This window comes from Nomascus leucogenys, chromosome 4, assembly GCF_006542625.1.
Source record: "Nomascus leucogenys isolate Asia chromosome 4, Asia_NLE_v1, whole genome shotgun sequence".
Taxonomy (NCBI): Eukaryota; Metazoa; Chordata; class Mammalia; order Primates; family Hylobatidae; genus Nomascus; species Nomascus leucogenys.
The window spans coordinates 4785309-4801861 of NC_044384.1; the positions used below are offsets into that span (position 1 = coordinate 4785309).

At 45.8% G+C, this 16553-nt stretch overlaps 1 protein-coding gene across 4 annotated transcripts in view; it reads right to left on the reverse strand.

The window, feature by feature from the left end:
* Positions 1 to 8853: 8853 nt before the first annotated feature.
* The window catches only part of TSHZ1 (teashirt zinc finger homeobox 1), an 86372-nt gene continuing 78672 nt past the window's right edge, over positions 8854 to 16553 (reverse strand). For all 4 annotated transcript variants that reach the window (XM_030810258.1, XM_003264343.3, XM_003264345.4 and 1 more), the window contains exon 2: positions 8854 to 13351. In XM_030810258.1, the coding sequence (XP_030666118.1) occupies positions 10158 to 13256 (3099 nt within the window). In that variant the 5' untranslated portion in view covers positions 13257 to 13351 and the 3' untranslated portion in view covers positions 8854 to 10157. The remainder of the gene's footprint in view (positions 13352 to 16553) is intronic.

The following is a 16553-nucleotide window of genomic DNA, read 5'->3' on the forward strand; positions in this document are numbered from 1 at the left end:
GTGAGAGAACATGCACCCTAACAGCTGCCCTTTCCTTACAGACAGACACAGCGTTCTGTTAAGTGGCTTGAGCAGACATATTTGCTATATGTTTTCGTCTCTTAAATTTCATTTTATTTTTAGCTGACAGATAATTGTGTATATTTTCAGGGTACGATGTGATGTTTCATTACGTGTATACATTGTGGAATGAACAAATCAGGCTAATTAACCTACCATCACCTATTTTTTCGTGTGGTATATGTACACAATGAAATACTACTCAGCCTTCAAGAAGCAGGATATTCTGCCATTTGTAACAACAGGGATGAAACTAGAGGACATTATGCTAAGTGAATTAAGCCAGCCACAGAGAGGTAAGTGTTGTATGATCTCACTGATACGTGGAATTTTTAAAAAGTTAGACTCATAGAAGCAGAGAGTAGAATGATGGTTACTGGGGGCTGGGCAGGGTAAGGGGGTAGACAGGTAAAAGGGAGAGACTGCATGTTTTTGGATTTATTTTCTACTCTAATATTTGAATACACCGTTTCTGTGCATGTACACATAACACACACACACACAAGAAGGAACTCGGAGTCTGTGCTCAATTGTCCTGATGAGTGAGAATTTCTAACATGCAAATTCCATTTGAGTAAAGTTTACCAAAAACAAATGGCAACGGACGCAGCTCAAAGTTTAATATCTATTGAATCATTTCCCCTCATTCCTGGCTTCTCTTCTGGAATATTCTATGGGGATTTTTTGTTGTCGTAATTGTTTTAAAGCTCCGAGGGCTGGGAAGAGTAACGTTTCTCTCGGGCAGATTGGCTGTGACATGTGTTCATATGTTCTTGATCATCACTTTCAGCTTCCCGCCTGTGACTGGTGGATCTTTTCTCGTTACATCAATTCCTCCGCTTCTCCTGCCTCCCACCCTTCGTTCCTCAGTGCTGAACCTCTCCACCTCTGTTCCCACCCAAGGCAACTAAAACTATGGCATTCAGCGGCCTTCCTTTTCTATCTTCTCTGTAAATACAAGCTTTGAAGAGCGCACTACTTCCTTGTCTAGGAATAACTTACGATTCTTCCTAAGTTGGGAGCTTTTAGCACGCTCATAGGAGACAGTGAGGAAGTGTGGTGTGTGTGTGTGTGTGTGTGTGCATGCTCAGAGGAGAGGGGGGTGGGAGAGAGAAGTACAGAGTACCAGGAATTATCTATGCATAAAGAAATTAAAAGAGAATATTTTCCAGAGCAATTGAAGCCCATCTCCTGAACAATGACGACAGCTCCTCATTTTCGACAACAAAAGAGGGCACGTAGGAGTCAGCTCATTAGAATATCTGTGGCTCTTTTCTGTTCTCTCTGCATTAAGCCCCCATAATGTCAGTTGTCACTTATTAATGACAATTAACTAGTAATCAGCAGTGAGACTCTTCGAGGTGGTCTTTGCCTGACAGGTGAAGAAAGAGAACATTGCGCAGTGCCACACGGTGACATGGAGCCTTCAAAGGGAGCACGGCATTTCCATAAATTATTTCAGAAAGAAAATTTCTTTTATACATTCTCTCTAAAGCTTAAGGATCTTTAACCCTAGAAAGGCCACACTCCCATGCTCTTTCTGTGATTTTTTTATTCCTTACTGAACAAAATCTTCAATCTACAATTGTGGTCACTGGGCTTCCCACCCTCCAGTCACCTTCATTCCTGCGCATTTACTGATTCCACCTGCTTAGTTTTAGTTGGGTCCACGTGCGAGGCACGGTCTGTGATGTCCACTGCTGGTGCACAGCCCTAGCGAGCTCCAGCCCTGAGGCAGAGGGCTGTGCTTGGAGCATTTCACGCTGCCTCGCTGGCCTAGTGGCCCAACTCTGCCTTCCTAGTCTTGGGCGCTGTCTCTCTCCTGCAGGTGGATCTATCTGCTCTTCCCTCATTCCTAATACAGGTGACAGAAGGGCCACAATCTTTGAGAATCACAATGGAAACCACAAACCCAGTGACACCCAAAACGGTTCTCCAGCCTGTCTAACCTGTACAGGGCCTGCCCCTCTCCTCCCGAGTCTCAGCTTTCCTCCCGCTGTTCTTCATCCTGATCCTGAGACATAAGGAGACAGTGTCCCCATCCCCCTGCCCTGCACACACAGGTGAGGCCATATGGACGGAGACGGACTGCACAGGCTCTTACATGCTCTCGCATGGTTCTGTTCTCCCGGCTTCTCTACAATGCTAAAGCGCTTGGCTAACCTAAAGGGTTCTGTAAAGTGGGGAGTTTCAAAAAGAAAACATTCGGAGGGTGAATAAGAATGCTAAATATTATCGCTACAGGATAAATGTGTTTATCTTGTCTTTGAGGAGTTCAGGCTTAAGAAATGCCAAATCTGGCCTTGGGAAGAGATATGATGATACCTCACTGTGGAGAGAGTGAAAGCAGTCAGGGTGCTACCTGCCAGGAGTGCATGGAGCAAGTGCATTGCCAATTTCACTTAAAAAAAAAAAAGGGTTATTCATGTCAAAGCAATGCAATTAGCATGGAAACCATTGGCACAAGGAATGATATCCAAACCAGTCTCTGAAACACCAGACTTTCTATTTCTGATGTGGGATTCCAGTCTTAAAAAGGTAAGCCACCAGAAGCAGGAAGGTAGGAATACACTAGTTGGAGTGTCTCCAAAAGAAGCACCAAATTCATCTTTAACGCTGTGATCAAAACTGAAATTTTAAGAAAAGCGAGAGGTCATCCAGACATAGAAACTTTGGGACTCCTTTTTCATAAATCTGTTGTTTTTCTCTGCAAAGTTTTAGTGACAAGAACTGGTGGTGCCTCTCTGCAGCTTTCCTGGCTTCCTTAGGAGAATTTTGTGATACTACAAAGCTTCCATGACAACAAATAAGATATTACATAGTGTGAGGCTCCAACTATCTAACCAGAACTTAAAGACAAATATTCATGTTACATTTAAGAAAACAGTTACCATGCAAAAGATTGTCATTTTAAATTCCCTCCTATTTAAAAAAAATATTTTTCATCATAACCTGAAGTTTGGACAAAGCCCTTTCCATCAGATTTCTGCTTGCAGATTATTTTAGAGTTTAATGCTATTAGTTTCCACTAATGGATGAAAAAAATTATGGAAAATGGAATGTGTCCTAATCAATATGTCTAGAGTCCAATTTTGAGATGTGGTCATTTATTATGCATTCAACAATGCAAAAACCCATGGTTCCACTAAATAAGACCAATAATTGAGCTCCCCATTCTGGAATCTTGTGTATCCATGTGAATGATGTGTGAATTTCACAGCTCTAAAAGAATAAGGATGGGAATATCTGGGAGGAAAATTAATTGCTTTAAAAATGGAAATTAGATTTTACTAATTTGTAAATAAACATATTACAAATGAAATGCAAGTATTTAGGGCATTACTGTCTCTTAAAGTTAAATAAAAACAGAACTAAATATTGCTTTCTAAAATTTTAATGACATAAAAGTCAAAAGTTGAAATGGGTATGTTTAATCAATCATTAATTAACATTAATCAATTAATGCCCAATCATTAATCAATTGGGCATAATGACATGAACGCTATGGCTTAGAAATATGATTGAATGTATAATTTTAAACTACATGGTAATAAATTATTCCCAAATGCCCATCCTTTTTGGTTTTTTTACCACACCGTGCTTACCACACATCCACATACTCTGCTGTTCTACAAGGAGAAAAGAAAAATTTGTTTAGTTTGTTGCAGAAAATTGGAAAAATTACTCTGAAAACATGCATAAATACATTAAAATGTATCTAAAGAAGAAACATTTACTGAAAGGAGAAAAATGTTTTAATCTTAGGACCAGTCGGGGTTTTGTAACAGCCCATAGGAAACCCAGTTGTGTATGAATTGATTGGATGAATTTGGCTAATGGTTACAGTTATACGAAATGGGCTTTTCCTTATTATTTACCTACTTTAGAAACTGGTGTTCCCAATGCCTCTGCCCCCAGTTCCTTGCCACTAATGTACTTTTGGTCAAACAAGCTTTCAAGGAAAAATATCCCTGCAAGTTCAGCTTTGTTCAGAATGCTTCAGTCTTAAAGACTTTCTTTTAAATTCATCTGTAAGCACTGCATTCTAACCAGAAAACTACATTTTTAGCTACTATTTAAATATGATGTGTGCCATATCTCAAATGTTTTCACAAAATATGATCAAATATGTGGGCCCACTGTTTCTACTGTCTGTTCAAAGTAAAATACACTCTACACATCACCAGACAGCCTTTATACCAGTTGGATCAAATTGTAAACATTTTTGGGTGATGTAAGAAATAATGACTGACTAGTTACTGGTTATCTGAACACTTTTGGTGAAACACTATCGCTCTTTACGAAAGAAAATGAATCCCACGTACTCTTCAGCGCATCCTGGTCTTATTCAAGGTAACATGCCTCCTCATCATCCTCACCCTTTGCTTGTTGGCCTCTGCGTGTGGCTATCAAGAATCTGGGTCAAAGATACCAGGGGCTTAGCAGGGCCCTTGAATTTCAGCTCTGGAACAAACTCACCTATGGGAGATATTCTGACACAGATTTAAAAGTAGTCCCTCTCTCTTGACTTCTAGGTCTAATCCAAGTGTTTTTATTTTATGGAGTCTAAGTGATCAAATCTCATCCTACTAGGGTGGTGACCACTCTATTTTGAGATTATCTTTGTTTTGCTAATCGATACTAATTGCAAATCAGCAACAGAAGTCATAAAATCGGAGAATCCTCTCCCTGTGAGCAAGTTGGGAAATTTGAAGAGAGTGCAAAAGTACATTATTCACTTGAAGTCTCTGGGGACCTTTTAATGAGACACAGCTTTGTGGACGAACAAGGGGGAACAGACCTGGAAAATAACTACCCTGTTCTAGTCCCACATCCACAGAGGAGCCGCACGGTCTCAGTTCAGTTCTTTCTCTCCTCTTTGCTGTTGTGTTGTCTGTGGCCACTTGAGTTTAAATGAATCATTAAGGCCAGGCAGGCTGACTCACGCCTGTACTCCCAACAATTTGGGAGGCCGTGGCAGGCGGATCACTTGAGCTCAGGAGTTCGAGACCAGCCTGGGAAACATGGTGAAACCTCATCTCTAAAAAAAATACAAAAATTAGCCAGGCATGGTGGTGTGTAACTGTGGTCCCAGATACTTGGGAGGCTGAGGTGGGAGGATCGCTTGTGTCAATGAGGTCAAGGCTGCAGTGAGACAAGATCATGTCACTGCACTCCAGCCTGGGCAACAGAGTAAGACCCTGATTTAAAATAAATAAATAAATAAAATCATAATTAATGTAAAAGTACTCCAAAAATCATACATGTCCTCGGATGATTCTTTTTTAAATAACATAAATGAACAATCAACATTAAAAATATTATACATGAAAACATCAAGATTAAATTGATTAGTGAAAACGGCCAAAAACTTAAAAACATCAAACCCTTGTATTCACACGGCAAAAGTGTGTAGAAAGTCATTCTCATGCAAGTAAGTGTGTAAACCAGTGCAAGTTTTCCTGTGTGTGATTTGACCATGTGCATCAAATCACATTATGATGCAGCGACTTCAATTCTAGGTATTTGTTGTAAGGAAATAATAAAAAATATTCACAATAATATTGAGTGGAATTTTTTGTACTCAATATTTCTAATTGAGAAAACTTGAAAAATCTAAATGTTGCTTTTAAAATTATAATAGGGAATTGATTAAATAAATTATAGTACAGCTCAATAAGATTTAAAAATCCTCCGTATGTAATGAAATGACAAAATAGACATTATCTACTGTCAGGTAAAGAAGAAGCAAGGTACAAAAAGTATGTTGAACACGATCTCTAGTTTGTAGGAACATGGAAAAAAGACGTTAGCACTAAAATATTAACAGTGATGCTTCTCTAGATGAAAACAATAGTTTTTTATTAACTTCATGTTTATTTTCCAAGTTTTCTACAATGACCATGTATCACTTTTGTCATAAGAATAAAAGTTACGTAAAAAGCACAAATTGTCTCCAAAAGAGATTTTACTTTTTGGTACCTTTTAAGCTAACAATTCAATAATTAGCTTTCAATGGTATCTGCTATCTTCAGATAAATTATAATAAAATAAATAAGAAATTTTCCCTTGGAAAAAAGCAGAAACCTTTGTTTGCATGTACAGGTTTCTGAACATTTGGAAGTAGGTTAGCCATGCTTTAAAGTTAACAGTTTTTCAAAGGCTGTCAACTATAGAAATGTCAAATCAGAAACCTTAGAATTTTTAATCACCTTTTTGCGTACACTGCCTAAAAAAGTTTGTTGCACTTACATAAACCATGGTCTGTCATTATTTCACAGGTTTTCTCTCTCTTTAAAAACTGACTACCTATCAAGCAACATCCTCACCCAACACACATTTGGGGAATACCACAAACTTTAAAAAAATTCTACATTTGAAGGAAAAAATACATGATTAGTTATTAACTCCAAGTCTCAAACTGCAAATATGAGTGCAAATCAGGGTGATGCCTGCATGTGCATGATGACCACCAAGCCAAACCACACTGCTGGACTGAGAAGCCACTTGCCCTCTCCCCGGCCTCCTCGCCAGCATCCCGCAGGCTGGGGCAGGTGGCCGACTCTCTCCAGGTGCCTAGGGCCATTTTGTCCCCACACCACAGAAGATGAAAATCTGTTCCCTGGGGCCTACTTAGGAGGCCGAGAGGACCCAGTGCCATGTGTGGAGTTCATTTGCTGGGACACACAAAACTACACGAAGTGAAGGGTGGACACGTTTCCTCGGACATCAATGAAGGAAGGGGAAACGTGTCAAGTAAATCTTCAGATTGTAGGTATCCCAATCCTTCCCTGGATTATTCAATGCATTTGTATCCTTACAAATTGAGTTTCTGTGTTACTAAGTGTACCTGTATTCAATTGAAGTTGCTACAGAATCATAAAAACATCTTTCAACTTATTTTCTCAAATCCAGCAGACCATGGGGTGGTTACATTTTGCCATCCACAAGGGCTGCAGTGGGAGGTGATGAGCAGCTCTGGCTGCTCAGCTGCATCCCACGTCCCCCAGCACCATCCTGAAGCCTTGCCTCTAGCTCCCTACCCCGTAGGAGACACCCTGCCTCTGGGTGACAGCAGAGATCCCCACCTGGGGCAGATCCCAAGGCCTGTAAGAAGGCGTTCAGAGTGTGGTTCTGCAGCAAAAGCTTTTTGGGCTCAAAGCCCATGTTTAGTCATTTAGTCGTTCGTAAGCCATGTGGCCTTGGGTCCATTCCTCAACCCTGCTGTGCCTGGCTCACCTGTAAACTGAGCATGAAAGTAACAGAACCCGCCACATACAGTTGTGAGGAAGGAATGAGTTCATAGGTGGGAGGTACTTCGAATTAGTCCTGGGCACAGAGGAAGCACTTGACAAATACTAGTCGGGGTCACCACGTTCATTATCACCATCAGTGGTATGATTAAGATAACCTAGTCTCCTACGCACTGGCTGCAACGTAGCAATACAGTTGGTGAGTTAGGAAGAAAAAAATTTAAAGGAAAACCCCAATTCTATGTCTATCCCCAATGATCGGAACTCAAGTTGCAAGCCGCTTTAAAATGACTCCGTGCTTAGCTGCACACTGGGACTGGGTCCAGCGACCCCCTTCTGGGGGGCGCTCACCTCCCTTTGTACCACTTCACCTGCTGCTGCTAACACTTTTGCTATAAGGGTGAAATCACATAATCATATGTTTGCAGGTTTGTGGTAAAATAAACATAACTTCAAAGGATTATTATGCAAAGCCCCCACACCACTGCCATAAGCCTAATTGTTATTCTTCTCTGTCACCCCTTGAGCCCAAAGTACATAATCACCCAGTAATTGAACTGAAATGTCTAAATGGCTGAGGCTCCTAAAGGACATAGCTATTTACCAATGAAAAAAGTCAGAAAAATTTAGCAAACCTCCCTGCGCTCTGCTGCGTTAGTACAAAAGACTGTGTAAATATGACCCACCTGGACCTGCTCCTCCTCCTCAAATCATTAATGGAAACAGAACAATCCTTGCTGTCACGGGGCAATGTGAGAGAAATAATTAAAATATCACAATTGCTTAGCTGCTTCTGAACAGAGCGGTGTAAGCTCTAACCTTTCTCAGGATATAATTTTATGAAAATTTAAGCAAAAGCCAGAAAAGTAAATTTTCCTGGTCGTATCATTATGTGCTTCTGGGGCTGGAGGGAGATGCCAGGGGGCCTCAATGTCAATGCTTCCCTCAATACAGACTGGGGATGGGGGTCACCCTGGAGGATGGGCGTGTTCATGGCAAGGGTCCTGGCATTCTCAGTAGAGCCCACCGTGCTCTAATCTGCAGAAAGAAGCCTCATTTCAAACACTGAATACAACAGCAGCCAGTTTTCTTTTTAAAATTGTATTTTTAAAAGCTCAGAAATCAGGTTTTCTTCTTTGGAGTAACACAGAACTAATTCCAGGGTCCTTAGGGTCTTTGCTGGTGGAGTAAGCCCTACCCCTCTACTCCCATCATTAAATCTCTGGATAGACACACAGGTTAATTATACATATTTTTAAATTTTGCAAAGGATTCTCTGAAGGACGCATCTCAGCCCACCTAAGTACAAAACAGCCATCACTCAATGGCTAAACTTGGCAATCCTTGGCACCCAGTGGAGTTAAAAATTTTAATTATCATTTTTTAAAACGCAATACTTATCATTTGAATGAAACATGTCAGCACACAAATCATGAAATGATGATTCTGAATAGAATTTTTGTTGGTTGATTGCATAAGCAATACCTCTTGTTGCTGAAATAACATCTCAAAGGCAAAATAATGACGACATGACAATCCGTGTAAATCAAGAACTGCATGTGGGTTTATTTTACATCTGAGAAAACAGTGGATTTAATTGTGTGAACCAAAATGTACTGTACAATATTAATGATAGAACATCAAAATGTATAATTAATAGTGCATTGCTTGCTTTGTTTTTATGTATTTTTGTCTGACAGTCCCTCTGAGTACATGCATCTGGAGAGATGCAGGTGCCAGTAAAAGTCCTCTATTTAAATCAAGCTGCAGGAACTAAATTTTATTCAAAAATTGTGGTTTTACATTATATACACAGAAATTTAATATAAAATGACAATATAAAAAGTTAAAAGAGAAAGCATACAGCCAGAAGGTACAAAGAAAGTTGAAGAGATTAAAATGGTATGATATGTAACATACAGGAGTTTTTAAGCTGATGCCGGCAATTTACAAGGAAAGGACTCCAACGTTTGCCCCATTGTTTTTCATTTACCAATGCAGCACGCTATAGAAAGGTCAGCTTGTACCAAAGCTTACATTTGTAAATAACTATAAACTGCAATATTTTACAGGAAAAAAGAAATAGCATTTTTACACATTTTTAAATAATAGCTTGCATACTTTTTTTTTTTGCCGAAAGTGGCATTTTTCAGCATCCAGAGGGTTTGGGCATAGTGGCGAGTGGGGTATCTGTTGTTGTTGTTTTTTGTTTTAGACATGTAGAGGTGTGGCTTCCGAACCCCGTGAGTCCTAGACAGCTTTCTATCTTCCCACAGCTGCATGCATGTTTCCTCACAAACCAGTTCTGCATATAAAAGCTCATTTTTTAATTATTAAATAAGTTTTGTGTCTGACACAGCTTTTGATCTGAATGAAATGCCTTTAAGCCTTTTTTTCTTTTTTCTTTTTTTTTTCAAGTGAAAGGCACAGAAATGCAATTACAGTCCTCAAAGGGTTAAATTTGACACTACCAGGTTCTATGACCTTTATTGTCATGGCAACTTCATCATTTTAGGATGTCTTTTTATCACTGTCATTTGTGTCTTTCTTTACTGCTAAATAATGTCTCTGGGTAGTGTGCCCCACTATTTCCTACAAAAGATAGCTTAACATCAAGAACAGATGTTGAAAATAAAGGTCAGACTTTGACTCACGGAAAAAGAAAAATAACATGCACAGATCGGACAGAGAGCATATAAATATACAAAATATGTGTAAGAAAACCAAGGTCCAGAGAGGCGGGCCAGCAACAAAGGAAAGACTGATTTTAGAGGCTCAGGCCAGGCCTAGTGCAGCTCGACAACGTTTAGTGCAATGTTCCGCGGTCTCTTGCATACCTGGACGCTACTGTTTCTCCAACTCAGTCACATAGATCAGGTGGTCCTCGGGAGACTTGCCGTGGGTCTTACTGAGGTGCAGTTTGACTGCGTGCTTGCTTGCGAAAGTCCGGTTGCAGAGCTTACATTGGAATGTGGAGCCCAAGTCTTCCTCGGTGGCCCCCAGTGGGCCCAGAGTTTTGTTGGTGAGGACTTTCGAAACATTCTGCTGTTCTTGAATCTGATTGAGTGGCAGCTTGGAGAGATCCTTCAGGCTGAAGCCCAAGTGCGTCTCCAAATGACTTATGTATGTAGAAGCAGTTCTGAACTGAGAGGCACAATCGTTGCAAAAGAAAACAGGATGCCCTGTGTCCAGGTTCTTTAGGAATTTCGTTCCCCCTGTCCTCCTCAACTGGTACTTCACATTGGCCAGCCAGTGGCTGATGGTGGTCATGGAGAGGCCGGTAAACTTCGAGATGTGCACCCTCTCCTGCGGGCCCAGGTCCGACATGATGTACTTGCCCTCTGTGGTCTCCCGCAAGCTCGAGGCGAACTGGGCCTGCAGGATGAGCAGGTGCTGCGGGTTCCAGTTGGACTGCCGGCCCTTCCTCTTGTGGACCGGTGACAGCTCGTCCAGCGCCTCCTCAAAGCTGCTGCCATCAGCGTCGGACTTCTCCGAAACCGTGGAGGGCGTGGAGGACTTGGGCGTCAGGCGGCCTGTGAGGTTTTTCACCATGTCGGAGATGTCCATGAGTGCGCTCTCCCGCAGAGGTGATGCCACCGAATCGGCCACGCTGGACACCAGCGGCTTGTTCTTGGACTTGGTTAAGTCAATGGGCTGGTCACTGTTTTCGTAGTAGTAGCGGTCGATGGCGTCGGCCTGCTTCACAGGGGTGGCGGGGTACACCGGCTTGTCCAGCATGCTGTTGCTGATCTTGTACAGCATCGCCAGCGGGTCCAGCGAGGGACTCACGGGCTTGGACACCTTGCCCAGGTGGGTGTTCATGATGGACTGCAAAGCGCTCAGCGGGTTGATGAAGGAAGGCTCCGGTGAGTGGTCCGTGATGATCCCCAGGTTGTTACAGCCGTTGGTGACCTTTGCTCTGAGAGGCTCTGTGCCATTTGGGGTGTGACCATCCAGCGGTCCCTCCTTTTTGGCCTTCCCAGTCTCGGCCTCAGGGCCCTTCTTCTGTGGTTTGCCGCTGACTTCCTCCGTTTTAGGGAAATCTTTATTCTCTTTTGCTACGGGGGACGCAGCCTTGGCCGGGGAGCTCTTCTCCTTCTCAGGGGGTCTCTCCTCCTTCTTGATGTTGACCTTGCCCGTGACCTTCTCCACCAGCTCCTCCATGGCAGACACGTTGCTCTTGTGCGGTGGGGGCGTGAGGCTCCCCGGGGAGTGCAGGAGGGCGTTGTGCTCGGCGGAAGACAGCGACTTCACACCGCCAGCGTAGGACGGCTGCACCTGCACACTCTGCACGGCCGCTGGCAGTGGCTTCACGGTGCCCGGGAGCTGGTAGGCCGCGTGGATGCTGGGGTAGCCACCCCATGAAGGCGCACCATTCTGAGCTTTGCTAATGGCTGTGGAGACGGTATTCTCCAGGGACTTGAGAATGTCCAGCCCTCCCTTGGGGCTGTCGTCCAGGTCTTCCTCGCGCAGGTATGGGTACAGGGTACTGGGCTCAAATTTCTCCGAGCTGTCCTCACTCTCCTCCTTGATCTTCTCCGCATCGCCAGCCACGGGTGGCTTCTCCTTCTCCGGCTCTTTCTTTTCTTCAGAAGTCGTGGACCCCGTGGGAGAGTCAGGCTGCTTTTTGATGCTGGAGGCTGGCAGCCGCGTGTGGGTGGTGGGCGGCAGTGGGATGGACTGGATCTTCTCTTCCACCACAGGGTCCAGCACCAACTGCTTACCCTTCTTAGAAGCCGAGGTGGTCACTTTCAGGAAGTGCCCGGTGACCATCATGTGGGCGGTGAGCTGCTGCAGGGTGTCGTGGGAGCTGCCACACTCCATGCACTTGAGGATCTGCGCCTTGCGGGCCTCAAACTGCCAGGTGTAGCTGGCGCCATTCTGGTAGCCGTAGCGGTTATTGGGCGTGACATACGGGTTCGCTGCTTTCTGATCCTTGGCTGACTCACCCAGGGCCACCTCTGCGGCCATTCCTGCTGGCTCAGGGGAGCAGGGGGGCGCCAGGTCCTGAAGCGCCCGCTTTTTGGTGGAGGGGACCAGTTTGGTGATGGCTGGCACTGGCTCCTTCAGAGGCACTTTCTGGTAATGCTTGGTTTTGATCATGTGGACGCTGAGGTCCTGCAAGGACTCGAAGGAGTGTCCACAGTACATGCACTTCAGCACCTTCTGGGCGTCCTCCTTCCCCTCCATCTCCATCAGGGAGCGCTTCCTGGGCTTGGACCACCGCTTGGTCTTCTCGGAGTCCTTGTCCCTGTTGTCGTCGCGGTAGTGGCCTGTCTCGTTCATGTGCACCGTCAGTTCCACCAGCGTGTCATATGCGGCACTGCAATCTTTGCACCGGAACTTGCTGGCGCCGGTGAAGACGGAGCCGTAGAGCTTGTTGTTCTGGCGGTAGAGCTGCACGGTGCTGAACAGGCTGGGCTCAGGAAGCAGCCCGTACGAGGACGTCTGCTGCAGCGTCTTGGCCAGTGCAGCCTGGTGCCAGTCGTACCCGGAGCTGCTGCTGGTACTGGTGGTACTGCTGTGGCTGGTGCTGGAGCTGCAGCTGGTGCTGGGCGTGCTCGTGGGGGGACCAGTGGTGCTGGCGGGGCAGGTGGGGGGTGTAGGGGTGGGGGCGGAGCTCTCCTTCTGGCTGGCATCGTTGGTGCTGGTGGTGGAACTCGACTTCTTTAAATCCAGAGCTAAGCTGGACCAGCAGGACTCGGAGAACAAGTTTGCATACACAGCTTTGATCTGTGCCAGGCTGTCCTGGGGGTACGAGACACTGTCGGGACACTGAGGATCCTCCTTCTCTTCTCGAGAGGAAGAGCCTTTGAAATGGGCTAGCTGGTCGCTGCTCTCGCTGAAGGGCGACCCGTAGCCGGCGTCCTGGTTAGTCGCAGAGCTGACTGGGGAGTTCTGGTAGCTCTGCGCCTCTTTGATCTCCGTCTCATCATTGCACATGTACTCACTTTCCTGAATGTCCAAAGACAGCCCGTCATCCTCCACGTGCTCTTCATCTATTTCTGCTGCCTTCAATTCTTCCTCAGGAACATAAGCTAGGAGAGAAAAATGAAACCCAGTTAGAAGAAGTAAATCATCTTCAAGGACACAGCCTCCCCAGCAGTTAGATATTTAAAAAGATATTTGTCAGCCTAGCTCCCAGGACACAAGGCTACCCCAAGTTTACATATCTACCCCTTCGCAGGAGTTAGGTTTCAAAAGGTGCTGTCCCCTCCTGAGTGTGTCTTTAGCAAAGGGGACTGAACTGGAGGATGATGTTCCGCATTCGTCCCAAAGATGTCAGTTTGACCCTTGCAGTCTGGTGGGAAGGGCAGGAACTTGGGACTCCAGTCACCACCCGCCAAGTACCCCTCCTATAGGCTGTTCCCTCTGTAAGTGACCCAGGAGTCCCCTCATGACTTCCATATGGCAGATACTTGTAAACACCCATCAGGCAGGACCTGGTTATCAATTTTCAGAGCAGGATATTCACAGACAGTATTATATCGTTTCCATAAATAAAAACACTCCTCAATGGCAAGCAATGAAAACACTCTGGTCTTCACCAAAAGCACCAACATGGCACCACCAATCTCCTGCCTGGGCAGAGCAAAGTGCCACCCGCATGGGGCTGCCAGATGGCAAAAGCCACAGTTGTTCACCAAGGCCCAGAGCAGCCTCATTGACTGCAGCCAAAAGCTGGAAGGCACCGAAATGTCCACTGATGGCTGGAGGGATGAACGCGGTGTGGCCCGTCCACACTCAGGCTTGGAAAGGGAGTTCTGACACACACTGCAGCACAGATTCACCTTCAGGGCATAGTGCTCGGTGAAGGCAGCCAGTCACAAGAGGACACGCACTGCATGGCTCACCTCACGTGAGGGTCCTAGAGTCATCACATTCATAGAAAAAGAAAGCAGAATGGTGGTGGGTGCCAGGAGGAGGAGGCAATGGGGATAGAGTTTCCATCTGGGAAGATGAGAAAGTTCTGGAGATGGAGGGTAGTGATGGCTGCACAACAATATGAACGTTCTTAACGCCATGCAACTGCGTACTTAAAATGGTTAAAATGGTCACTTATATGTTACAAATATTTTATCACAATAAAAGCTGTTTAATTACAAAAGCCCAACGGTCCATGCTCCGTCTGCCTACTACAGGCCCACGACTGCACAGCGAAGCGACTTCATGGGCTGAAGGCAGCGTTTCCCAGAGGGGCCTCTGGGATATGGAAGTTGTCCCATGGATGAGGCTGGAGGGTACAGAAACCGAGATGAAACCTGGACTTGTGACTGTAGGACATGTCAGATCCTTCACTATGCAACACATTTTCCTAACTCCCACTGTCTCAGCTTCTTTGACCAAGGCACTTTTACTTACTTTTCCCATCTTGCGGGAACAACTAGCTGGACTAGAGTTCCATCGACAACTTGGGATATTTGGGGTTCAGATATTTTGCAGAAAGTCCCTATTAAAATGCATTCATCTGACCTGAAAGGGGTGTCTCATTAAATATCATCATTCACGATCACATCATCAGAGCCAGGGCCTGAGGGAACACGACAAGGAGCACACACGTTTTCAGGGAGGGCTGCTGGGAGGGACAGAAAAACATCTTGGCCGCCCAAAGGGAGGATGCCAGGGGCAGCGGGGAGCAGTGCAAGAGCCTCAAAACCCGCGAATGCAGGGCTTCAGACTCTAGCAGCAGCCAGCACTCCCAGGCACACACACCATCACACGTGTACACACAAGTACACGCACACACACACACAATGAGAGACGACTGAATTGGTCATGTGGAGAGTCTTCCAGTTCAGGCCAGCCCGAGTGCTTGCACGCACTGCCCTTTTCTGCACACGACAATCTGCGCACCTGTGTTCACGCGTTTCATGGTGGTACGTGGAAAAGCAGCAAAGCCAGGAATCACAATCCTGTTCACACTGTGCTGTGAGTGTGGAAAATAACCAACCATGTAAGACCCCAGGCCTCAACTACAGGCATCAACTTGTGGAGAATGTTCTAGATGATTCTATGACTCCCCTATAAAATATAACGCTCATAAAATTAAAAGATAATTGCCAAGTTCAGGCACATTGTCATTAGCCCGTAATTATTAAAGATTTAGGATGGCCCAGTTCTGAGGGTTCACTGCTGGGACCCAGGGATCCCACTTTAAGAACCACTGGTCAGACTCATCACCTTTGTACCAGCCTGGCCTGGGCCATGTTGGCTTGGGCCACAAGGTGCAGCTCCTCTGTGGACTTGGAGGGTGACTCTGAAGGCTGCAGGATGTGCTGGGCGGGGCAACGCCCAGGGGAGGCAGAAGGCCCAGGTTTAAGATGTTAGCAGGCCTGAGCATGTGCTGGCCTTGGCCCCAGGCCCCTCCCACTGTGCGCGGGAGGCCCTTCTATCAGGATCGACTATAGGAAAGGGCCTCACGGCTTTTGTCAACCTATCTTTGTGAAAGGGAGTTTCATGGCCACTAATGCAAAGGAAACGTTTAGCTTGACTTGGATCTGCTCCATTCGGGGAACCCATCACTGCTGGCCCACTGCTCTGTGTGCCTCCGCTCCCGGCCACAGGTGCCTGAAGGCTGCTGCACAGGCTAAACCAGCCCTCCCACGGCCCACCCCACAGCAGGCAGCCAACCTGTGTGTGCTAAGTGACTTTGTGTTCGTCAGCTTGGGCTACCATATCCACATACCGTAGACTGGCTGGCTTGACCAGCAGAACTTCCTTTCTCCCAGTCCTGGAGACTAGAAGTCCCAGGTTAAGGTCTGGCAGGGTTTGGTGTCTGGTGAGGCCTCTCCCTGGCTTGAGGATGGCAGCTCTCTCCCCGAATGGCTCTTCCTTCCAGCCGGTGGAAAGAGAGAGCTCTTCTACTTCTTCTAAGGTCACCTCTGTTGCACGACGGCCCTGTGACCCCATTTAACGTTAATTACTTCCTAAAGGCCCCTTCTCCAAATACAGCCACAATGGGAGTCAGGCCTTCCACATATGAATGATGGAACACAATTCCGTCCATGGCAGGCTTTCATCTCAACTCTGAAAACACAGAAATGGGAAACTTGCTCTCATGCCTCTGGGGTGTGTTCAACACTGACCAATCCTCGTCCCCTTGCTTGGAGTGGGCGCCCACAAAGGATGAGGATCCGGAGTCAGGGCTGTGTCTCAGGGCCTGGCCCAGCATCTCAGGATCACATGGCGATGGCCTCTTCCCACACCATGCTGCACCCTCATGCTCCCGGCAGGCACGGA